This window comes from Mytilus galloprovincialis, chromosome 5 (genome assembly GCF_965363235.1).
Source record: "Mytilus galloprovincialis chromosome 5, xbMytGall1.hap1.1, whole genome shotgun sequence".
Taxonomy (NCBI): domain Eukaryota; kingdom Metazoa; phylum Mollusca; class Bivalvia; order Mytilida; family Mytilidae; genus Mytilus; species Mytilus galloprovincialis.
The window spans coordinates 83,551,333-83,570,677 of record NC_134842.1 but is presented as its reverse complement, the minus strand read 5'-3'; the positions used below and the strand labels follow the sequence as shown (position 1 = coordinate 83,570,677).

Genomic DNA, 19,345 nt, shown 5'->3' with positions numbered 1-19,345 from the left:
GCAATTATATTGTATGCTGGCAAAACAAAACTATCTATAGCCGCTGCATGTTTATGCACCTGTCCTGATTGATTCAGGGGCCTGTCGTTCAGCAGATATCGTTTGTTGATGTTGTTCATTGGTATTTTGCCGTTTAGAAATATAAATAGATCGTTGGTTTTCCAGTTCGAATTGTGTACGCTAATAATTTTGGGATCCTTTATAGCTTGCTGTTTGGTCTGTATCAAAGCCCTGTGTAAAAGGCCATACTTTGACCTGTGTTTGTTATTGTCAGGTTGAGAACAACCCTCCCTCAGGGCAATAACTCCTTAGGGGGTCCATTGACTATTTTGGTCATACTGACTTATTTTTAGTTCTTACTTTGCTGTACATTATTGTTGTTTACAGTTTCTCTATCTATAATAATATTCAAGATAATAACAAAAAAACAGCAAAATTTCCTAAAAATTACCAATTCAGGGGCAGCAACCTAACGACCGATTATCCGATTCATCTGAAAATTCCATGGCAGATAGATTGTGACCTGATCAACAATTTTACTTCCTGTCAGATTTGCTCTTAATGCTTTGGTTTTTGAGTTATAAGCCAAAAACTGCATTTTACCCCCATGTTCTATTTTTAGCCATGGCGGCCATCTTGGTTTGTTGGCCGAGTTACCGGACACATTTTTTTAACCAGATACCCCAATGATGATTATGGCCAAGTTTGGTTAAATTTGGCCCAGTAGTTTCAGAGGAGAAGATTTTTCTAAAAGATTACTAAGATTTACGAAAAATGGTTAAAAATTGACTATAAAGGGCAATAACTCCTAAAGTGGTCAACTGACCATTTTGGTCATGTTGATTTATTTGTAGGTCTTACTTTGCTGAACATTATTGCTGTTTACAGTTTATCTCTATCTATAATAATATTCAAGATAATAATCAAAAACAGCAAAATTTCCTTAAAATTACCATTTCAGGGGCAGCAACCCAACAACGAAATGTCGGATTCATCTGAAAATTTCAGGGCAGATAGATCTTGACCTGATGAACAATATTACCTGATGAATAATATTACCCCATGTCAGATTTGCTTTAAATGCTTTGGTTTTTGAGTTATAAGCCAAAAACTGCATTTTACCCCTATGTTCTATTTTTAGTCATGGCGGCCATCTTGGTTGGTTGGCTGGGTCACCGGACACATTTTTTAAACTAGATACCCCAATGATGATTGTGGCCAAGTTTGGTTAAATTTGGCCCAGTAGTTTCAGAGGAGAAGATTTTTGTAAAAGTTAACAACGACGCCGGACGCAAAGTGATTGGAAAAGCTCACTTGGCCCTTCGGGCCAGGTGAGCTAAAAAGTGTTTGGTACAATTAACAAGAATGGTTTAACGGACCAAATGTCCAGTTGATTTCTCAGAGCCTTTGGAACCCCTTTGGTACCATGCAAATTTTCATTCAAACTTACTCATTTGCTTAACATTAGTAAATGATCAACATATATGTCACAGATAATTTATTTATATTTTTTTCGTCTTCATTTTTTTCTCAATCATTCTCACTTTGGTTTCATATACATGTACTGCTATTATTTCATATATTCATATACATTCATATTCATGAGTTCATATGGGCGCTGACCTGATGTGACCTGCAATGCCATGAATTTCTATACATGTTACTAATATTTACATGCATGAGTAAAATGCATGCTTTCACCCACGGAAGTTGTTATTTTAAGGGTACTAACCACTACCACTCTTGGTTCATTAGTCACTGTACAAGGTGTTAGTTTAAAACTATGGCTATTATATTTTCAGTAATAAAATTCTGTTCACCTATCACTAGTATTATAGAAGTTGTAAAGCCATTTCATAAACAAGAGTGACCATTTCTAACTGCGACAACTATTTATGACATTACAATTGACATTGTTGTACACATTTCCCTTAGAATCTAACACTGATTTTTCTGTACACGATTTCATTTAATGATCCCTTTAAGAATCCTGTAAACATATTTAAACAATTCTATTGTGGTAGAATGTATGTGTGGAAGGAATCTGATGTACAGTAGTTGTCGTTTGTTTATGTAATACATACATGTTTCTCGTTTCTCGTTTTGTTTATATAGATTAGACCGTTGGTTTTCCCGTTTGAATGGTTTTACACTAGTAATTTTGGGGCCCTTTATAGCTTGTTGTTCGGTGTGAGCCAAGGCTCCGTGTTGAAGGCCGTACTTTAACCTATAATGGTTTACTTTTTAAATTGTCATTTGTATGGAGAGTTGTCTCATTGGCACTCACACCACATCTTCCTATATCTAAGTACATATTTGTGTGGTTACACATTAAAAGTACACAAATCTCTACCTGTAGTGGTCCCTTTGTTGTGTCATGTAAACACTTGGGACATTCCCATTGTTGTCGGATATCTTCGTTAATAACACCCTCGCTGTTTAAGTTCTCGTACTTCTGATGTAAACAAGGAACATGGATAATCTCCCAACACAAACTGCACTCCATTAACTGGTTTGGTTCTGGTTGGTCGGCTTTATTACAAATCAAACAGGTGGCATTGTGTGGTAATACAGGCTGTAACATGTAAAAATAATAGCTGAAGAGGCCTTTTTATAGCAGGACCAAAGCAAATAGAGAAATTAATATATAGCGGAAAATTTGGGTAATGACTTACTTTTTGTTAATTTTGTGAATGAAAGGAATCACGAAATAAGAATACTAAAAAATGAAATATCAGTCAGATTTGGTCCTTGAAATCATAAAATTTGAACTACATAAAATTTAGGCCATTTTAACTTGATTGGATGAATCAATGCTGTCATTTATTGTTTCCAGTTTACAATTTAATCAAAGTGTTACAGCACTTTTAAAAGCATTTGCTGTCTATCTAAAGAAAATGTAAAAATCTTTATAGTTTCGTTTAAACTGTTTCCACTAAACTTAAACACATTTGATCAGCTTTCGCTATACTTACAGAAAGACACTGCTTGCTTTTACAACCACCCTCTCCCTTAACTAGTGACCCATAAATACTTACAGAAAGACACTGCTTGCTTTTACAACACTGCTTCATTCTGCCTGATCCACCAAACTTCTTCATATCTTTACAGAAATTACATTCACCACAATCTGACCGTGTACATGGTTCACATTTCTTACATCTTGTTCTACGACGACGCACAACCTCTGACTTTTGTAACTTTCCCTTTGTAGCCTTGGGTGCTTTCTGTCCAGTAGAAGTATACTGCTTTTTTGGTTTGATAACCTGTAGCAGAAAATACAGATAAATTAATACTGTAATCTTATATTTTAATTAAACATCATTATAATAATATTAATTGTTGCATATAAAGTTAGAAACCCTTCTAAGGACCCCCTTTTTCTTACGGTTTGGTATTGTAAAATAAATATAGTTTTGAGTGTTGTTTACATAAAATCATATTTTGTTTTCTTTCAGGGGTGCTTTTGATTGATTTCATTGGTGAACTGTCATCTGATCTCTATTTTCAAATAAAGTAAGGAATATTTTGAATCTGGAATAGTCACATGGGAACAGTTTTGAATTCTGGAAAATTGATAAGAAATGTAATGATATTTCCTTAAGAAATAACTAACTACGGTAAATTCAGAAATTATTGCATGCATTTACTGTTAGAGATTTTGTCATTTTTGAATAAAAATACGATTTTGTTATTATAAATGTTATAGTCAGGACCACCAAGGACTAGAATCACTCAGATAACTGATTTCTTGTTGTTAGCTTAAAGTCCAGTGGCAAATATTTCATAAATAGTCAAAATGATCACTTATACAATATTGCAGATTTTCACAAGTGTAAAGTTTTATGACCAAGAACCCTGCAACTATTTATTTAACATAACAGTGTAAATTTATCTACCAATAAATTAATAAAAACATCAGAAGTAAAACTTTATATAAATCATTTAAGTAAGATTTTATAAAATTTCACATTTATTTAAAATCCATATTCCTATATGATTGTCTGATGCCAAATAAATGAGGAATATACATGGGACAGATGATCCCTCCCCTTTGGCATATAATGTTAAAGGAATATAACTCAAGAACTGTAAAAGTGACGCTATTCAAATTTGTTCTTGATCTGAGTTTTGTTGAAATGAGCATTGTGTATACGTTTCAAAACATTTAGTTGAGGTAAACTTTAGTAAGAGAACCTTAATAATCAAGCAATTTTTCATTTGTAACATGTGTAAAGGGGCACAACTCAAGAACATTAAAAGTGACACCACAAAACATCAAAATTGATCTATATATTGTGGTAATAAGTATTGTGTATAAGTTTCAAAGCAATTGGTTGAGGCAAACTCAAGTTAGAGAACAGAAACCAATTTTGGGACGTAAGTATGGACGGACATACAGACGGACAAGGGCCAAGGCGGAGGCATAAAAATGTTCAAGTAGAATTTTTAATTAACCACTTAAGATCTTATGTAATTTCCATCATATATACTCTCACCTTTTTTGATGGTGGCCAATAAGTAATTGCCTCTCCTGTGATTGCAAGCTGTGCATTGTCCTGAAGATGGTCTATAACCAATTGCTGCAACAACACACATTACTAATTAACTTGGATAGTTTAAAAGCTTCAAAAACTTTTAAGTTTAACAAGAAAATGTTCAAAATTTGTTCTCCTCTTTGTCAAAAATAATCAAGATGACAAGCTTTCATTAACTACCTTTATTTGAAAAAATACGATTTCTTTTCCGAAAAACCTGCAAAATTATCTCCCTTTTTGAAAATATAATCTTTATCAAAAGAACAACAGTTAATTTAATGCATTAGAATTTTACAATGAATATAGAACAATAAATAATGAAACAGCAATCTGATAACTTAAAAAGTCACTTGTAAAGAAAATTTATATGTTATACTTAATTTTATTTTATTTATATTTAATTCAATATAGTTTAAATCCTATATTGGTCTTATTGAAATAAATACAAAACAAATCAGTCGTCTTTTGGTCAAGTTTTTAACTAGCCATAACAATATCAGGGTAATGGATTTTCTGGAATTGATGTTACTTCAGTAAACCTGCATAAAAAGATCATCTTCAGACACAGAGAAAACTGACATTATCAAATGTAAACTTTGAATTGAGGTTTGTAATTCAAACATTTTTCTACAGTGGGAAAAGAAGAAATTGACATGACAAAATAGGGCTACATGTTATAGAAAATACCTTTACTGCAAGTTTGACTGTATGCAAAAGAAGTGACTTTTATAGTGGGTCTCAATGAGGTCGAAGTGTGACGCAGAATTGCTGATTTTTTGTAAGTGTGACATGTGAAAGTCAAACTATTGTGCCATGAAAACGGGAAATGAAGTCTATAGGGACACAGGAAATTACAAAAAATTGAGAATTGCTTACTTACATAGTGTAAGCGGGATACGATAATCTGACAAAACAGTAAGCGGGATCCTGGATCAAAACCCCACAATGAGACCCCCTTTATAGTAGGTTTCACTGTATCTTGATATTCTGTTTTCTTAGTAACTTACCTTTGCCTCTCTGAGTACACCCTCAGGATCAATCAGGTCTTTAGGGATACCTTTCTTAGATGGAGGTAAGTCTTCCAACCATTCAATCATTTTTTTCAATCCTTTTATCTCCCACTTCGTTAAATGAACATTCTTACGTTCTCTTTTCGTTCGTCTGATTTCGATGGATCCTGATGAACTATTTGAATCCTCATTCATTTTCAATTTGCTTGCTTTGGAAGTTATTTCTTTTGATACATTTGAAAAATCAATATCACCAAGGTGACCAGCAATATCATCTGGTCTCTCGTATATTTCAGTGTCTGCAGAACTACAACTATCAGATGCAGATTTCCGAGGTGATTGTTTCAACTTTATTGCCGATTTTTCATCATCAGCAGAAGGAGATTTTTTCACACTTTGGTGGTCTATTCTAGTGAGTTCTATTTTGATACTTTTTGAAATATTTGAAGTTCCAATTTCAGGTGAATTTTTTGATTCCATTTGTCCATTTTCTTGTGAACATCGTGAAGAGGGTCTTGAATCATCTTGACAATCTGGTTTCTCGTCCTCCTGATTCTCAGATGGAAGTTCAATGCACTGCTTCCCTGTCAGACAGCACAAGTATTGAGTCAAAACATACCATGCTATTTCGGCATAAAATGGATATCGAAATTTATGAGGCACCTGTAAATAGAAATAAATCTGTCATAATCAGAATCACAGGTATGGTTGCCAAACTTGTTTAAGTACATGGTATAAAAGTATCAATTTGATTTGTTACAACAAATTCAGGTGTTCTTATATTTGGCGTTTGAATCATATCAGGATATACAAATGACTGTGATTTAAAATGATGAAGGTATTATTTTCCTTATATTTAAATAATAAGAAATCAATCCACACATTTAGGTGGGTCGCAGGATTGCCGATTTTTTGTAAGCGTGACTCATGAAAGTCAAATTATTGTGTAGTGAAAACGGGAAATGAGGTCTAGTGGGACCCGGGAAATGACAAAAATATGAGAATTGCTTACGTACATAGTGTAAGCGGGATACGGGAATCTGACAAAACAGTGAGCGGGATCCGGGATAGGAACTCCCCAATGAGACCCCCATTTAGTGTGTAACCATTATTCACAATAATTGTTTTCATCTATTATCCTGACCTGAACATGACAAAATCAGAGGATGCAAGGTGCCTGAATTAATCACTTTTATTTATTTTGCCAAAATAGCCTTAAAATAAGCTTTTTATCAGTACATAAATCAAAACATAAAACATATGTAGCAAGTTTGGTTTCACTTTGTTTAGTGATTCTAGAAAAGATCTTTGAAAATAAGTTTGGTTTCACTTTGTTTAGTGATTCTAGAAAAGATCTTTGAAAATAAGTTTGGTTTCACTTTGTTTAGTGATTCTAGAAAAGATCTTTGAAAATAAGTTTGGTTTCACAGTGTTTAGTGATTCTAGAAAAGATCTTTGAAAATAAGTTTGGTTTCACTTTGTTTAGTGATTCTAGAAAAGATCTTTGAAAATAAGTTTGGTTTCACTTTGTTTAGTGATTCTAGAAAAGATCTTTGAAAATAAGTTTGGTTTCACAGTGTTTAGTGATTCTAGAAGATCTTTGAAAATAAGTTTGGTTTCACTTTGTTTAGTGATTCTAGAAAAGATCTTTGAAAATAAGTTTGGTTTCACTTTGTTTAGTGATTCTAGAAAAGATCTTTGAAAATAAGTTTGGTTTCACTTTGTTTAGTGATTCTAGAAAAGAACTTTGAAAATAAGTTTGGTTTCACTTTGTTTAGTGATTCTAGAAAAGATCTTTGAAAATAAGTTTGGTTTCACTTTGTTTAGTGATTCTAGAAATGATCTTGGAAAATCAAACTAATTGGCCTCTATTTTTTTTGCCAGCTAAAGTCAAAGTAACAACGTTTGGTAAGTACCTTCGAGGAAACGATTTGTTTTCAATTTACTTTATCTACTATTGAAAAAAAACCTGCCATTTCCTAGAGAGTTTAAATGTCAAATGTGACCTCAGATGGTGCATACCTGCCAAATGTCACTATTGGTGGGAGGATTTCCCCCCATGGAGGCTCCAAAATGGAAATTTTAAAAGAGCAATTGTGTCCACAATTTAAACAAAACAATTAATTTTACAATGGCTATAGACTTCAAAAAGTATGACTATGAGAGCCATCTTGCACGCAAAACCCCCATGGGCATTTTGAAAAGTTTGCAGGTATGGTGGCCATTTGTAATTTCAGATAAAGTAATAAGGAATTAAAAAGGGAGTTCACTTTTAAGCAATTATTGCAGGATTATCTGAAATGTTTACTGTTATGCTAATTAAAAGTATATATCAAACATAAGATCACGTACAATAGTTGATCAATGCTGACTATTGAACTCATAAAAAATCTTGCCGATTCAAACTTTTGATATCAATTTCATTAAACATGTGATACTGTGGATTCTGTTATTTTCGTGCGACCAATTTCGTGGAAAACTTGCAAGTTGGTGGATATTTAATTAAGTGGTTTTGCACAAGTTTGCATACACGCCTATAGGGAATGTGTCATTCGATGAACATTTAATTTCGTGATTCACTTATACCAACAAAATCCACTAGAAATTACTTATATGTGTTCTGTCCTCAATATCAGACACAGTTAACTGGGTCTCCATGTTGTAATTGTGAAGAAAATTACCTCCAAACACTAGAGAGTCTTCAGGTGTATAAACTCCATGAATCCAACCTAAAAACACATAAGTATTATAGGTTATATTGATCTCAAGTTTTATATTTATTTCATTCATACCATTATCAATACGTCAGTAAAATATCTTTATTTCTAAAAATATGAATTTTCGACAAATGAGGGAGGAAAACATTAATGTATGTTTCAATCTTTAAAAAATACAAGATGAAGCATGTGTCTAAAGTTTTTAATATTCACTAAGGTTCCAACATCTTGAAGGGCCCCAACATCTAAATGGTCTAGGTAGTGCATCTCATGGCACAGTGGTTTGTCATCAAAAGACAGACACCAATCAGACTTTTCTATGATTGTCAGTATTTAATATTAAGCAAACAATCAATCAATCCTTGCCCAAGTACATGCCTTTCTTTGATAACGGGCCGTCTTTTTCAATCAACATAAACTGAACTCTTTTCAGCTGTTTTTATTCAAAACAGAAATCCATTGTGAATTTTCTAAGAGAAATATCTTGAAACAAATGATTATCAAACTCTTTCTTTCTTTTACAAAATCTATATTATTTTTCCAAAGCTCTATTGTCTTACTTGCAATAAATTGTGTACCACTTAAACCATTAACTGAAATACACATATAGTTTCAGTTTCCATGGTAACTACTTACCTGATGGTATGATGAAAGTGTACCCAGCATGCAATGTAATTCTTTCACATCCCTCAACCTTGTCTGCCAAGAAAATGTCACCTTGTTTCCCGGACAACACCCAGGTTAAGTAGATTTCCATGTTTTTTGGTGTTGGTGGAATTAACCAAAATACCTGAAAACAGAAACAATTTAAATCCACTTTGTATGTACATGTGCTGTTTATTTCTTTTTAATGTGGATATAACTGCATTTTATTTCTTTTATTTCATTTCTGTACATATGTGTTGCATATCAAAAGTTCAAAATTGTGATGAAAATCTTCACATAAAAATCAAAGTGCCTTTGATTGCTATCATTTGACATTTTGAACTACATTGTATTTTATATTAAACTAAGCAATGGAACAAATTTAAACAAAAGTTTTTAACTAGAGTTATTCCTCTTTGTCAATAACAGTTAGATTCATTATTGCAACTTTGATATGAAATCTTTAATACAAGAAATAGATTTTTTTGTTAAATATGGTTATTTAAATTTTTTTTTACATCATTTCATATCTTTACTTCACTGCAATTCTGTTAGTAATTAGGGTAAAGATAAGGTATAGAGTATAGGTTAATATAGCTGTGTCAATAGGGTAAAGATAAGGTATAGAGTATAGGTTAATATAGCTGTGTCAATAGGGTTAATATAGCTGTGTCAATAGGGTAAAGATAAGGTATAGAGTATAGGTTAATATAGCTGTGTCAATAGGGTAAAGATAAGGTATAGAGTATAGGTTAATATAGCTGTGTCAATAGGGTAAAGATAAGGTATGGAATATAGGTTAATATAGTTGTGTCAATAGGGTAAAGATAAGGTCTGGAATATAGGTTAATATAGCTGTGGCAATAGGGTAAAGATAAGGTATAGAGTATAGGTTAATATAGCTGTGTCAATAGGTTAATATAGCTGTGTCAATAGGTTAATATAGCTGTGTCAATAGGGTAAAGATAAGGTATAGAGTATAGGTTAATATAGCTGTGTCAATAGGGTAAAGATAAGGTCTGGAATATAGGTTAATATAGCTGTGTCAATAGGGTAAAGATAAGGTCTGGAATATAGGTTAATATAGCTGTGTCAATAGGTTAATATAGCTGTGTCAATAGGGTTAATATAGCTGTGTCAATAGGGTTAATATAGCTGTGTCAATAGGGTAAAGATAAGGTCTGGAATATAGGTTAATATAGCTATGTCAATAGGTTAATATAGCTGTGTCAATAGGGTTAATATAGCTGTGTCAATAGGGTTAATATAGCTGTGTCAATAGGGTTAATATAGCTGTGTCAATAGGGTTAATATAGCTGTGTCAATAGGTTAAAGATAAGGTCTGGAATATAGGTTAATATAGCTATGTCAATAGGTTAATATAGCTGTGTCAATAGGGTTAATATAGCTGTCAATAGGGTTAATATAGCTGTGTCAATAGGGTTAATATAGCTGTGTCAATAGGGTTAATATAGCTGTGTCAATAGGGTTAATATAGCTGTGTCAATAGGGTTAATATAGCTGTGTCAATAGGGTTAATATAGCTGTGTCAATAGGGTTAATATAGCTGTGTCAATAGGGTTAATATAGCTGTGTCAATAGGGTTAATATAGCTGTGTTCAGTAGTTGTTGTGTGTTAATGTGGTTCATAAGTGTTTCTCATTTTTTGTGTAGATTAAACCGTTGGTTTTCCTGTTTGAATGGTTTTACACATCATTTTGGGGCCCTTTATGTTTTGTGTGAACCAAGGTTCCATGTTGAAGACCGTACATTGACCTATATTGATTTACTTTTACAAATTGTAACTCGGATTGAGAGTTGTCTCATTGGCACTCATACCACATCTTCTTAGATTTATATATCTAGCACTTACTTTTTTCCCGTGTAGTATATGATACCATACAGATGTACCACCAAAATCTACATGGAAATCTGTATAACATCCCTTCACACTCATTAAACAATACCTAAAAAATAATAATATATATAATATAAAATGTTGTCACAGACGTATGTCCCACCTTGTTATTTTAATATTGCAAATGTTGAAATTATAATAGCAATACTCTAACATGTAAGTTTTGCGAATAATCAAAGTCCATAAACCATGACTGAAGGTACATGGCTACTAATCTTCATAGAAATGAAGATATGCCAATGCCAATACAATTGCATACCAAAAACCATTGACTTATCGTAAGCTGTTTCATTTAACCAACCATAAACACAAACTTGTTTACTATGTAAAAGTGTCAGTCAATTAACAATGATGAGGGTTGGGGCTATATGATCCCCAGGCCATAAAAAAGAATAGGTTTGTTTGCCTAAACCCTACCTACCCAGAAAAAAGCTTTCTACTCAAATTTTATTGTCCTGATTTAAAGAAGTTTTTTTTTAATCAGATAGGCATGAAGACTAATAAACATCCGATACTTCAATTTCTTTAAAAAAAATTTTTTAAAAAAAATGCCTACCTACCTACCCACTGTCTCAACCTTGAGTAGGGTTTGGGCAAACCAAAATATTTTTGATTGTGGCCCCATGGAAATGATACTTGCAAATGCCAAAAAAATTTGCATACCAAATATCATTCACTTAACATTAGCATTTCATTTTAAACTAATCTAATCAAAAACTAATACATGAAAAAACTAAGCAAAAGTTTCAAAGTCAATAGACCATGACTTAGAGGGCAGGGCCAAATATTAGTCATGGAACTAAGATGTGCTAATGCTTATGCAACTGTATACTAATCAGCATTGGCCTACCACTAATGGTTCCCATTGAAATGACCTAATCACAAACTTATACATGTACTTTGACCTATAATGGTTTACTTTTATAAATTGTAACTTGGATGGAGAGGTGTCTCATTGGCACTCATTCCACATCTTCTTATATCTATGATAAAATATACTAAACTCTTAGGAAAATTCAAAACATAATGTTCCTAATGGTAATCAAATGGCAAAATCAAAAGCTCTTGCACACACTGAAATGTCTCGCCTTTTACTAATCATTGATATTATGTTGATAGTCCTCAATATAAAGCTTTATGACAACTGTCACATAAACTTAACATTAACAAAGAAAACTAAACATTGACCAATGAACCATGAAAATGAGGTCAAGGTCAGATGAACCATGCCAGGCAGGCATGTACAGATAACAATTCTTCCTTACAACAAATATAGTTGACCAATTGCTTAAAAGTTTAAGAAAAAAAAGACTAAAACACAAAAACTTAACTATAACTACTGAACCATGAAAATGAGGTCAAGGTCAGATGACACCTGTCAGTTGAACATGTTCACCTTACAGTCCTTCAATACACTGAATATACTAGACCTATTGCTTATAGTACATGTATCTGAGATATGGACATGACCACCAAAACTTAACCTTGTTCACTGATCCATGAAATGAGGTCGAGGTCAAGTGTAAACTGTCTGACGGGATGAGAACTATGCAAGGTACGCACATACCAAATATAGTTGTCCTATTACTTATAATAAGAGAGAATTTAACATTACAAAAAATCTTCTTTTTTTTTCAAGTAGTCACTGAACCATGAAAATGAGGTTAAGGACATTGGACATTGGACATGTGACTGACGGAAACTTCATAACATGAGGCATCCATATACAAAGTATGAAGCATCCAGGTCTTCCACCTTCTAAAATATGAAGCTGCTGCCAGATCACTAACCCTATGTCGAGCTTTCTGTGACAAAAATCACAGACTCGACAAAAACAATTGTAACTTTCTTAAGTCGTACATAGTAGGTATCAAAAGAAACAAATGTTGGTCCACATGCTCATTTTTTTAGAAATAGAAAACTTAAATTATTTTTTTTAATGCTAGAAATCCCACTTCTCTTTTTGTAGCTAAACATCATTGTTATGCATTCTAACAGAGCAGCTAGTCTAGCCATTGACCAGAACACTAGATGAATTAACCACAGGCACTTGTTTTAGAATTTTATTTCCCTATATACCGAAACTATTTTTCTGAGATGAGCGCCTGTGGAAGTAATGTCATATACTAAAATCTTGATGGTAGAAAGGTTGCCTCAGATTTAAACCTACTTTTGAACTTTTGGGTATTTCATCTTGTCAATTATGTTAGTGGATTCTGTCTGACAATCTTTGTAGTGTCTTGGCCATACTGTGTCCACCCAATCCACTTGTCTGACCTACAAAGAAATAATAAATAACTTTAGTTGACCCTTTCATCAAGCAGTATCGTATCATCTAACCAGTACAGTGGGGTTGTTTCCTTGGGTTGCAACCCCCCCTTTTTTTGGACAATCACTGCATTTGAATGGGGGCATATAGTTGGAACACCCCCCCCCTTTTTTTAAATGGCTGGATGTGCCCTTGAAGGAGCTAGACCCTTTACAATGACCATGGATTATTACACATGTTTTTCATATAAAATCAATCCTTACACCACATATAGTTTACCTTTTAATTATATAGTCATGTAACTTTAACCTTAAGCAGTCACTGAATCTTGAAAAATGAGGCAATGACAATGGAAAAATGAAAGACAGAATCTTTGTAAAATACAGAATAGGCATACAAGGTACGAAGCATCCTGGTCTTCTACATTTTGAAATATTCAGCTTGATAAATTTACATATAGTTTATGCTGACTCCAGATATTAATCCCTTTGTTTCGCATACAATGACTTTTGTGGCAGGCAGGGCAAAAATTTTAACTATTGTGTTTTCTATTATTTTGTTTCTATTATTTTCAGGTACATGTTGCTGGTGTGTTTTGTTTATAGATTAGTAAAGACATTAGATTAGACATTAGACTTTGTGTTGAAGCCAAATGTAGTCATTTAAGGTGGTACCCAACACTTTCACCAAAAATAATTTGGCTAATCTAATTTTCATAAAATTTTGACAAATTATTTACTTTGACCCTTTTACAAAAATATAAAAAAAATCAAAAAATTTGAACCAAGCATTTTATCAGAAAAATTACACTGGTTATATAGCAGTTTGACAAACACTAATTTTGATCATTGTGAAGCTTTATATTGCCTTCACAAGGCAACGTAATTAAAACGTTTAGCTGATATTACAGAGTTATCTCCCTGTAGTGTTAGGTACCACCTTAACAAAAAATTATTTAGTTTTATTATAGTGAGGCTCATTGAGATATGTATTGAAAGGATGATTCCTAAACTGAAACAATTGTTATTGTATAGAAAACATTGTTTCTACATATTGACAAGGTTATAATTATAGCAAAATTACACTATAACATACCCGTAGCCAGGGGGGTTCGGGTGTTTCGGACTAACCCCCCCCTTAAAAACAAATAAGCACTGTTAAAGTCAATGCTTTATTCGAATTGTGACTGTTAAAGTCGAGTTTGTGAGTCCAAATACCCCCCCCCCCCCCTTGGAAATTCTTGGCTAGGGGCCTGTATAACACAAATAGCAAATATTTTGTCATCCTACAGATAAGATGAGAAACAAAATATATCAAGAGTCTTTAAAAAGAATATTTCTGTATTAAATACTATTTAGAAACATTATTAACATCTGTTTGTATAATAGTCCCAGTTAACATACACCATTTTTCTTTATTAGAAAATTTAAATCCTGTAAATGTCTTTATGACAAAAAATTATTTTGAACTTTTATAATTTGGGTCAGTTATTTTCTATGTCATTTAAATATTTAATAATTAGCTGAATCAGGTATAGACATGTCCTAAATACCTTCCTGGTTGGTTGACATTGAAGAAATGTTGAAAGAGAACTAAACTTTTGTCATAACAACAGCAACAGGTATTTGGTTAAATTATTAGTTATTTTATTTAATGACTAGGTATAAAATGCAGAGTAATGTGTATGTAACCATGTCCATACATTGTAAAAAATATGTCTTATTGTTCAAAGGAGTGAGTTCGGTAAGGTCCTAAAATGGCCCCCTTTTTTAGCGTAAATTTCAAGTTAGGTTTTATTGAGCAATATCACAAGAAGTTATAGCTAATACAGTGATTAGATAGGAAATAAGCCATTTTGTAGAAAAATTTACGTTCCTGCAATTTATTATGATGTCACAAGTTGTACTCATATTATATTTCGACGAAAAAATCAATGGAAATAGGCAAATTTCCATAGATTATTGGACAGGAAACATAGAGCGCATACATCGACAAAAAAGATCTTTTAAAATAATGTGTGTAAGGCATTTCATGTCTTATTTGAATATTTATTTTGTCGACGCCTGCGCTCTATGTTTCCTGGTCCTTAATGGTGTTAAAATCCAGCAGATTTTCACCAAAATCTCTTATCTTAACCTTTTGGAATGTAAAAATCAACGTGTTAGAATTAAACTTTGACAAAAATAGTTCTATTTAAATTTCTCACATGTCTCTAAGTCAACTTAAAACATTTTTTGTCTTGTAACATTGAACTTTATAATCAGGGCCAAATATGGCCTTTACCGAACTAACTCTTTTATAATCAACAATGTCATCCATCATTTTTACCTGTGTGATTGAGAATTATTATTTAATATTCAAATCAATTTTGTTTTATGTAATCAACAAGAAGCACAGCTAGTGGCCAATACAACAGGGTGAATCAATGCAAGATAAACAAATAAAATATATAGCAACAAATGACAAACATTGAATCATTCAACAAGTCCCTGTCCCTAGTCAGGAGCCTGTAATTAAGTGACTGGAGATTGTTGTACATTATAAATTATTTGCTTTGGTTCATTGTTATGTCCATAAATCAGTGTGTTAGTTTTCTCCTTTGAATTTTTTTTACATTTGTCATTTTGCCAAAATTCACCATCCATTCACCATTAACTATTTGGACCTTGACAATAAAGTGATATAACTTTTATCTTGGACATTTCCAGGTCATGGCATCCAGTAAACCTATTCCATGTGGACCTTGTATACCAGGAAAAGTAAACACTAAAGCTGATATCTGGTGTTACAACTGTGATGAAGGATTATGCTCAACATGTTTTGGTCATCACAAAAGATCTAAGTTTTTACGTGATCATAAGATTATTGATATCAAAAATTATAAACCATCTGTCCAAGCTATTAGAACAGAATGTGACAAACATGGTCAACAGCTTAACTTGTATTGTCCCAGTCATTTAATGACTTGCTGTGATGAATGTATATCCATTAGTCATTCAAAGTGTACCGGAATAAAAAGTTTAGCCAGTATTGTGGAGAAAACCAAGATTGAAAAATCTAAAGAATCCGTAGAGAAAGATATCAACTCCGTCTTACAACTTCTAGGTAAAATTGTAAATAACAAATCTCAAAACATTAAAAGAGGAGAACAAGAATATAAAAGCATTAAAGAATTCATTGTGAAAATGCGCAATGAAATAGATGAACATTTAACCCATCTAGAGAAGAAGATCTACCAAGAAGCAGATACCATCTTGAATCAGGAAAAATCAAAAGCAAGAGATTTAATAGCTGAAATTGAAGGAAATCAGAAAAACTTAAAGAAAATGCAAGACCAACTACATACAGTCATACCACATGCCTCCAAACTCCAATCATTTCTAGGCATACATCAGATTGAACAAAAAGTACATCAATGTCAACGATACATAGATGATCTGGACAAAGACGACAGGGCAAAAGAATTTAACATCAAAATGGAGAAAAATGATGAAGTAGAAAAGATAATTAAAAAGTTAGGATCCTTAGGAGAAGTAACCATCGTTAAAACAGATATGGATTTGAATACAGAAACAGGTGTGAGAAGGGAAGCACAAGTAGAATCACAAGAACAATCAAACATAAACAACATGACCATCAACATTGAGAATAAGATACAGATCAACATTCGGGAGATAAGTGATATGATTTGTCTGATGGATGGAAGACTTATAATAGTCAAATGGGTTGACAACGATAACCTACATGTACTTACTCCTGATGGCAAACTACTGAAACAGTTACCTATACGTGGTGAAGCCTTCAGTGTTACACAGATCAATCAGAACACTATAGCCATAACTTATCCCAATGAGAAAGCCATTAAGATCTTCAATATGGAGAAAGAAACAGTAACCAAAGTTATCACATTAGATAAAGAATGCTGTGGATTATCATCATCAGATGATTCTCTTGTTGTAGGTTTGGGTTATGATGAAATCCGTATTATAGACTTGGAAGGAAATACACTGAAGTCAATACAAGTTAAGATTGTATCACCACTGTCAAAACTGTATAACCTTGTTTATTGTAATGACAGAGTAATCTATAGTGACTATATGTTTAATGCAGTATACTGTGTGGATCAATCAGGTAAACAGATCTGGAAATATAAACAGGATTTATCAGGACCATATGGACTTTGTACAGATACTTATGGTAACATTTTTGTAGCAGACCAGGAGTCTTATAGAATAATAGTTATATCAAAAGATGGAAAGGAGAGTAAAGTACTACTTAGTGATGGACTGGAGGAACCTAGATGTATTTGTTTGAAACAAAATGAGTCTTCAGGTTTTCTTTGTGATTACTATGGCACATACTTGGCAAAATTCAATTTATCTTCTGGATGAAATATACACTGAGAAATCAAATGATTTTACCTGACTTTGATACATGTACAACAATAAGTAAATTGTATATATTTTTATTAAATATTACACAGAATCAGTAAAATTAGTTGAGTCTGTCATCAGTTATTTTTGATCATATCCTGTGTTAAGATTTTACCATTATTTAGAAAATCTAAAATACTGAGGTCCAATTTGTTAGCCACCATGATGTTAAATTAGAGAATCAAAGGATTCAATGTTAAATATGAATAATATAGGACAATGGCGTTGACAATAACACCACTCAGGTCCTATTATTTTCCTCATTTCACCACTGGTTGGAAAATTGACCCAGGTTCAAATTTTAGGGAGTTCAATTTTCTAATGTCACCAATACCAAAAGTAAACATGGTACATGTTGCATGAAGTTTCCAGCTGTAGTAAGACAAGAGTGCACACGCTGAAATGTCTCGCCTTCTATACTAATCATTGATATTATGTTGATAGTCCTAAGTATAAAGCTAAGCTTTATTACAACTGTCACATAAACTTAACATTAACCAAGATAACTAAACAAAGACCAATGAACCTTGAAAAAGAGGTCCAGGTCAGATGAACCATGCCAGGCAGACAGGTACAGCTAACAATGGTTGAGATCTCACAAACATGTTTAACCCCGCCGCATTTTTGCGCCTGTCCCAAGTCAGGAGCCTCTGGCCTTTGTTAGTCTTGTATTATTTTAATTTTAGTTTCTTGTGTACAATTTAGAAATTAGTATGGCGTTCATTATCACTGAACTAGTATATATTTGTTTAGGGGCCAGCTGAAGGACGCCTCCGGGTGCGGGAATTTTTCGCTACATTGAAGACCTGTTGGTGACCTGCTGATGTTTTTTTCTATGGTCGGGTTGTTGTCTCTTTGACACATTCCCCATTTCCATTCTCAATTTTATTCTATACAACATATATATTTGACACATTACTTATACATGTAGTTTAAGAAAAATAGACCAAAACACAAAAACATAACACTGTGCAATGAGCCGTGAAAATGAGGTCACGGTTAAATAAAACCTGCTCGACTGACATAAAGATCATAAAATATTTCCATACACCAAATATAGTTGACCTATGGCATATAGCATTAGATAAAAAGACCAAAACTCAAAAACTTAACTTTGACCACTGAACCATGAAAATGAGGTCAAGGTCACATGACATCTGCCCGCTAGACATGTACACTTAACAATCATTCCATACAACAAATATAGTAGACCTATTGCATATGGTATGAGAAAAACAGACCAAAACACAAAAATTTAACTATAACCACTGAACCATGAAAATGAGGTCAAGGTCAGATGACACCTGCCAGTTGAACATGTACACCTTACAGTCCTTCCATACACCGAATATACTAGCCCTATTGCTTATAGTATCTGAGATATGGACTTGACCACCAAAACTTAACCTTGTTCACTGATCCATGAAATGAGGTCGAGGTCAAATGGAAACTGTCTGACGGGATGAGAACTTTGCAAGGTACACACATACCAAATATAGTTGTCATATTACTTATAATAAGAGAGACTTTAACATGACAAAAAATCTTTTAATTTTTTTTCAAGTAGTCATTGAACCATGAAAATGAGGTCAAGGACATTGGACATGTGACTGTTGGAAACTTCATAACATGAGGCATCCATATACATAGTATGAAGCATCCAGGTCTTCCACCTTCTAAAATATGAAGCTGCTACCAGATCACTATCCCTATGTCTAGCTTTCTGTGACAAAAGTCACAGACTCGACAAAAACACTTTTAACCTTCTTAAGTCGTACATAGTAGGTATTAAAAGAAACAAATGTTGGTCCAAAT

General features: G+C 33.0%; 2 protein-coding genes across 2 annotated transcripts in view; one reads left to right on the top strand and one right to left on the bottom strand.

Moving 5' to 3' along the window:
* LOC143074174 (lysine-specific demethylase 2A-like) overlaps positions 1 to 19,345 on the bottom strand; it is a 41,485-nt gene that overhangs the window by 10,550 nt on the left and 11,590 nt on the right. Inside the window, 8 exon segments of the mRNA XM_076249722.1 lie at positions 2,354 to 2,575; positions 3,039 to 3,266; positions 4,500 to 4,583; positions 5,546 to 6,213; positions 8,164 to 8,277; positions 8,902 to 9,055; positions 10,784 to 10,877; positions 12,999 to 13,105. Coding sequence (XP_076105837.1) covers positions 2,354 to 2,575; positions 3,039 to 3,266; positions 4,500 to 4,583; positions 5,546 to 6,213; positions 8,164 to 8,277; positions 8,902 to 9,055; positions 10,784 to 10,877; positions 12,999 to 13,105 — 1,671 coding nt within the window.
* On the top strand, positions 14,632 to 17,591 carry LOC143076544 (uncharacterized). The gene is made up of 2 exons (XM_076252369.1): positions 14,632 to 14,718; positions 15,806 to 17,591. The coding sequence occupies exon 2, from the start codon at positions 15,809 to 15,811 to the stop codon at positions 17,486 to 17,488; it is 1,680 nt and encodes a 559-aa protein (XP_076108484.1). The 5' UTR covers positions 14,632 to 14,718; positions 15,806 to 15,808; the 3' UTR covers positions 17,489 to 17,591.

What these genes read in the sequence shown, in the direction of transcription:
- LOC143076544 (XM_076252369.1), top strand. Translation starts at nt 15,809, where the DNA reads ATGGCATCCAGTAAACCTATTCCATGTGGACCTTGTATACCAGGAAAA.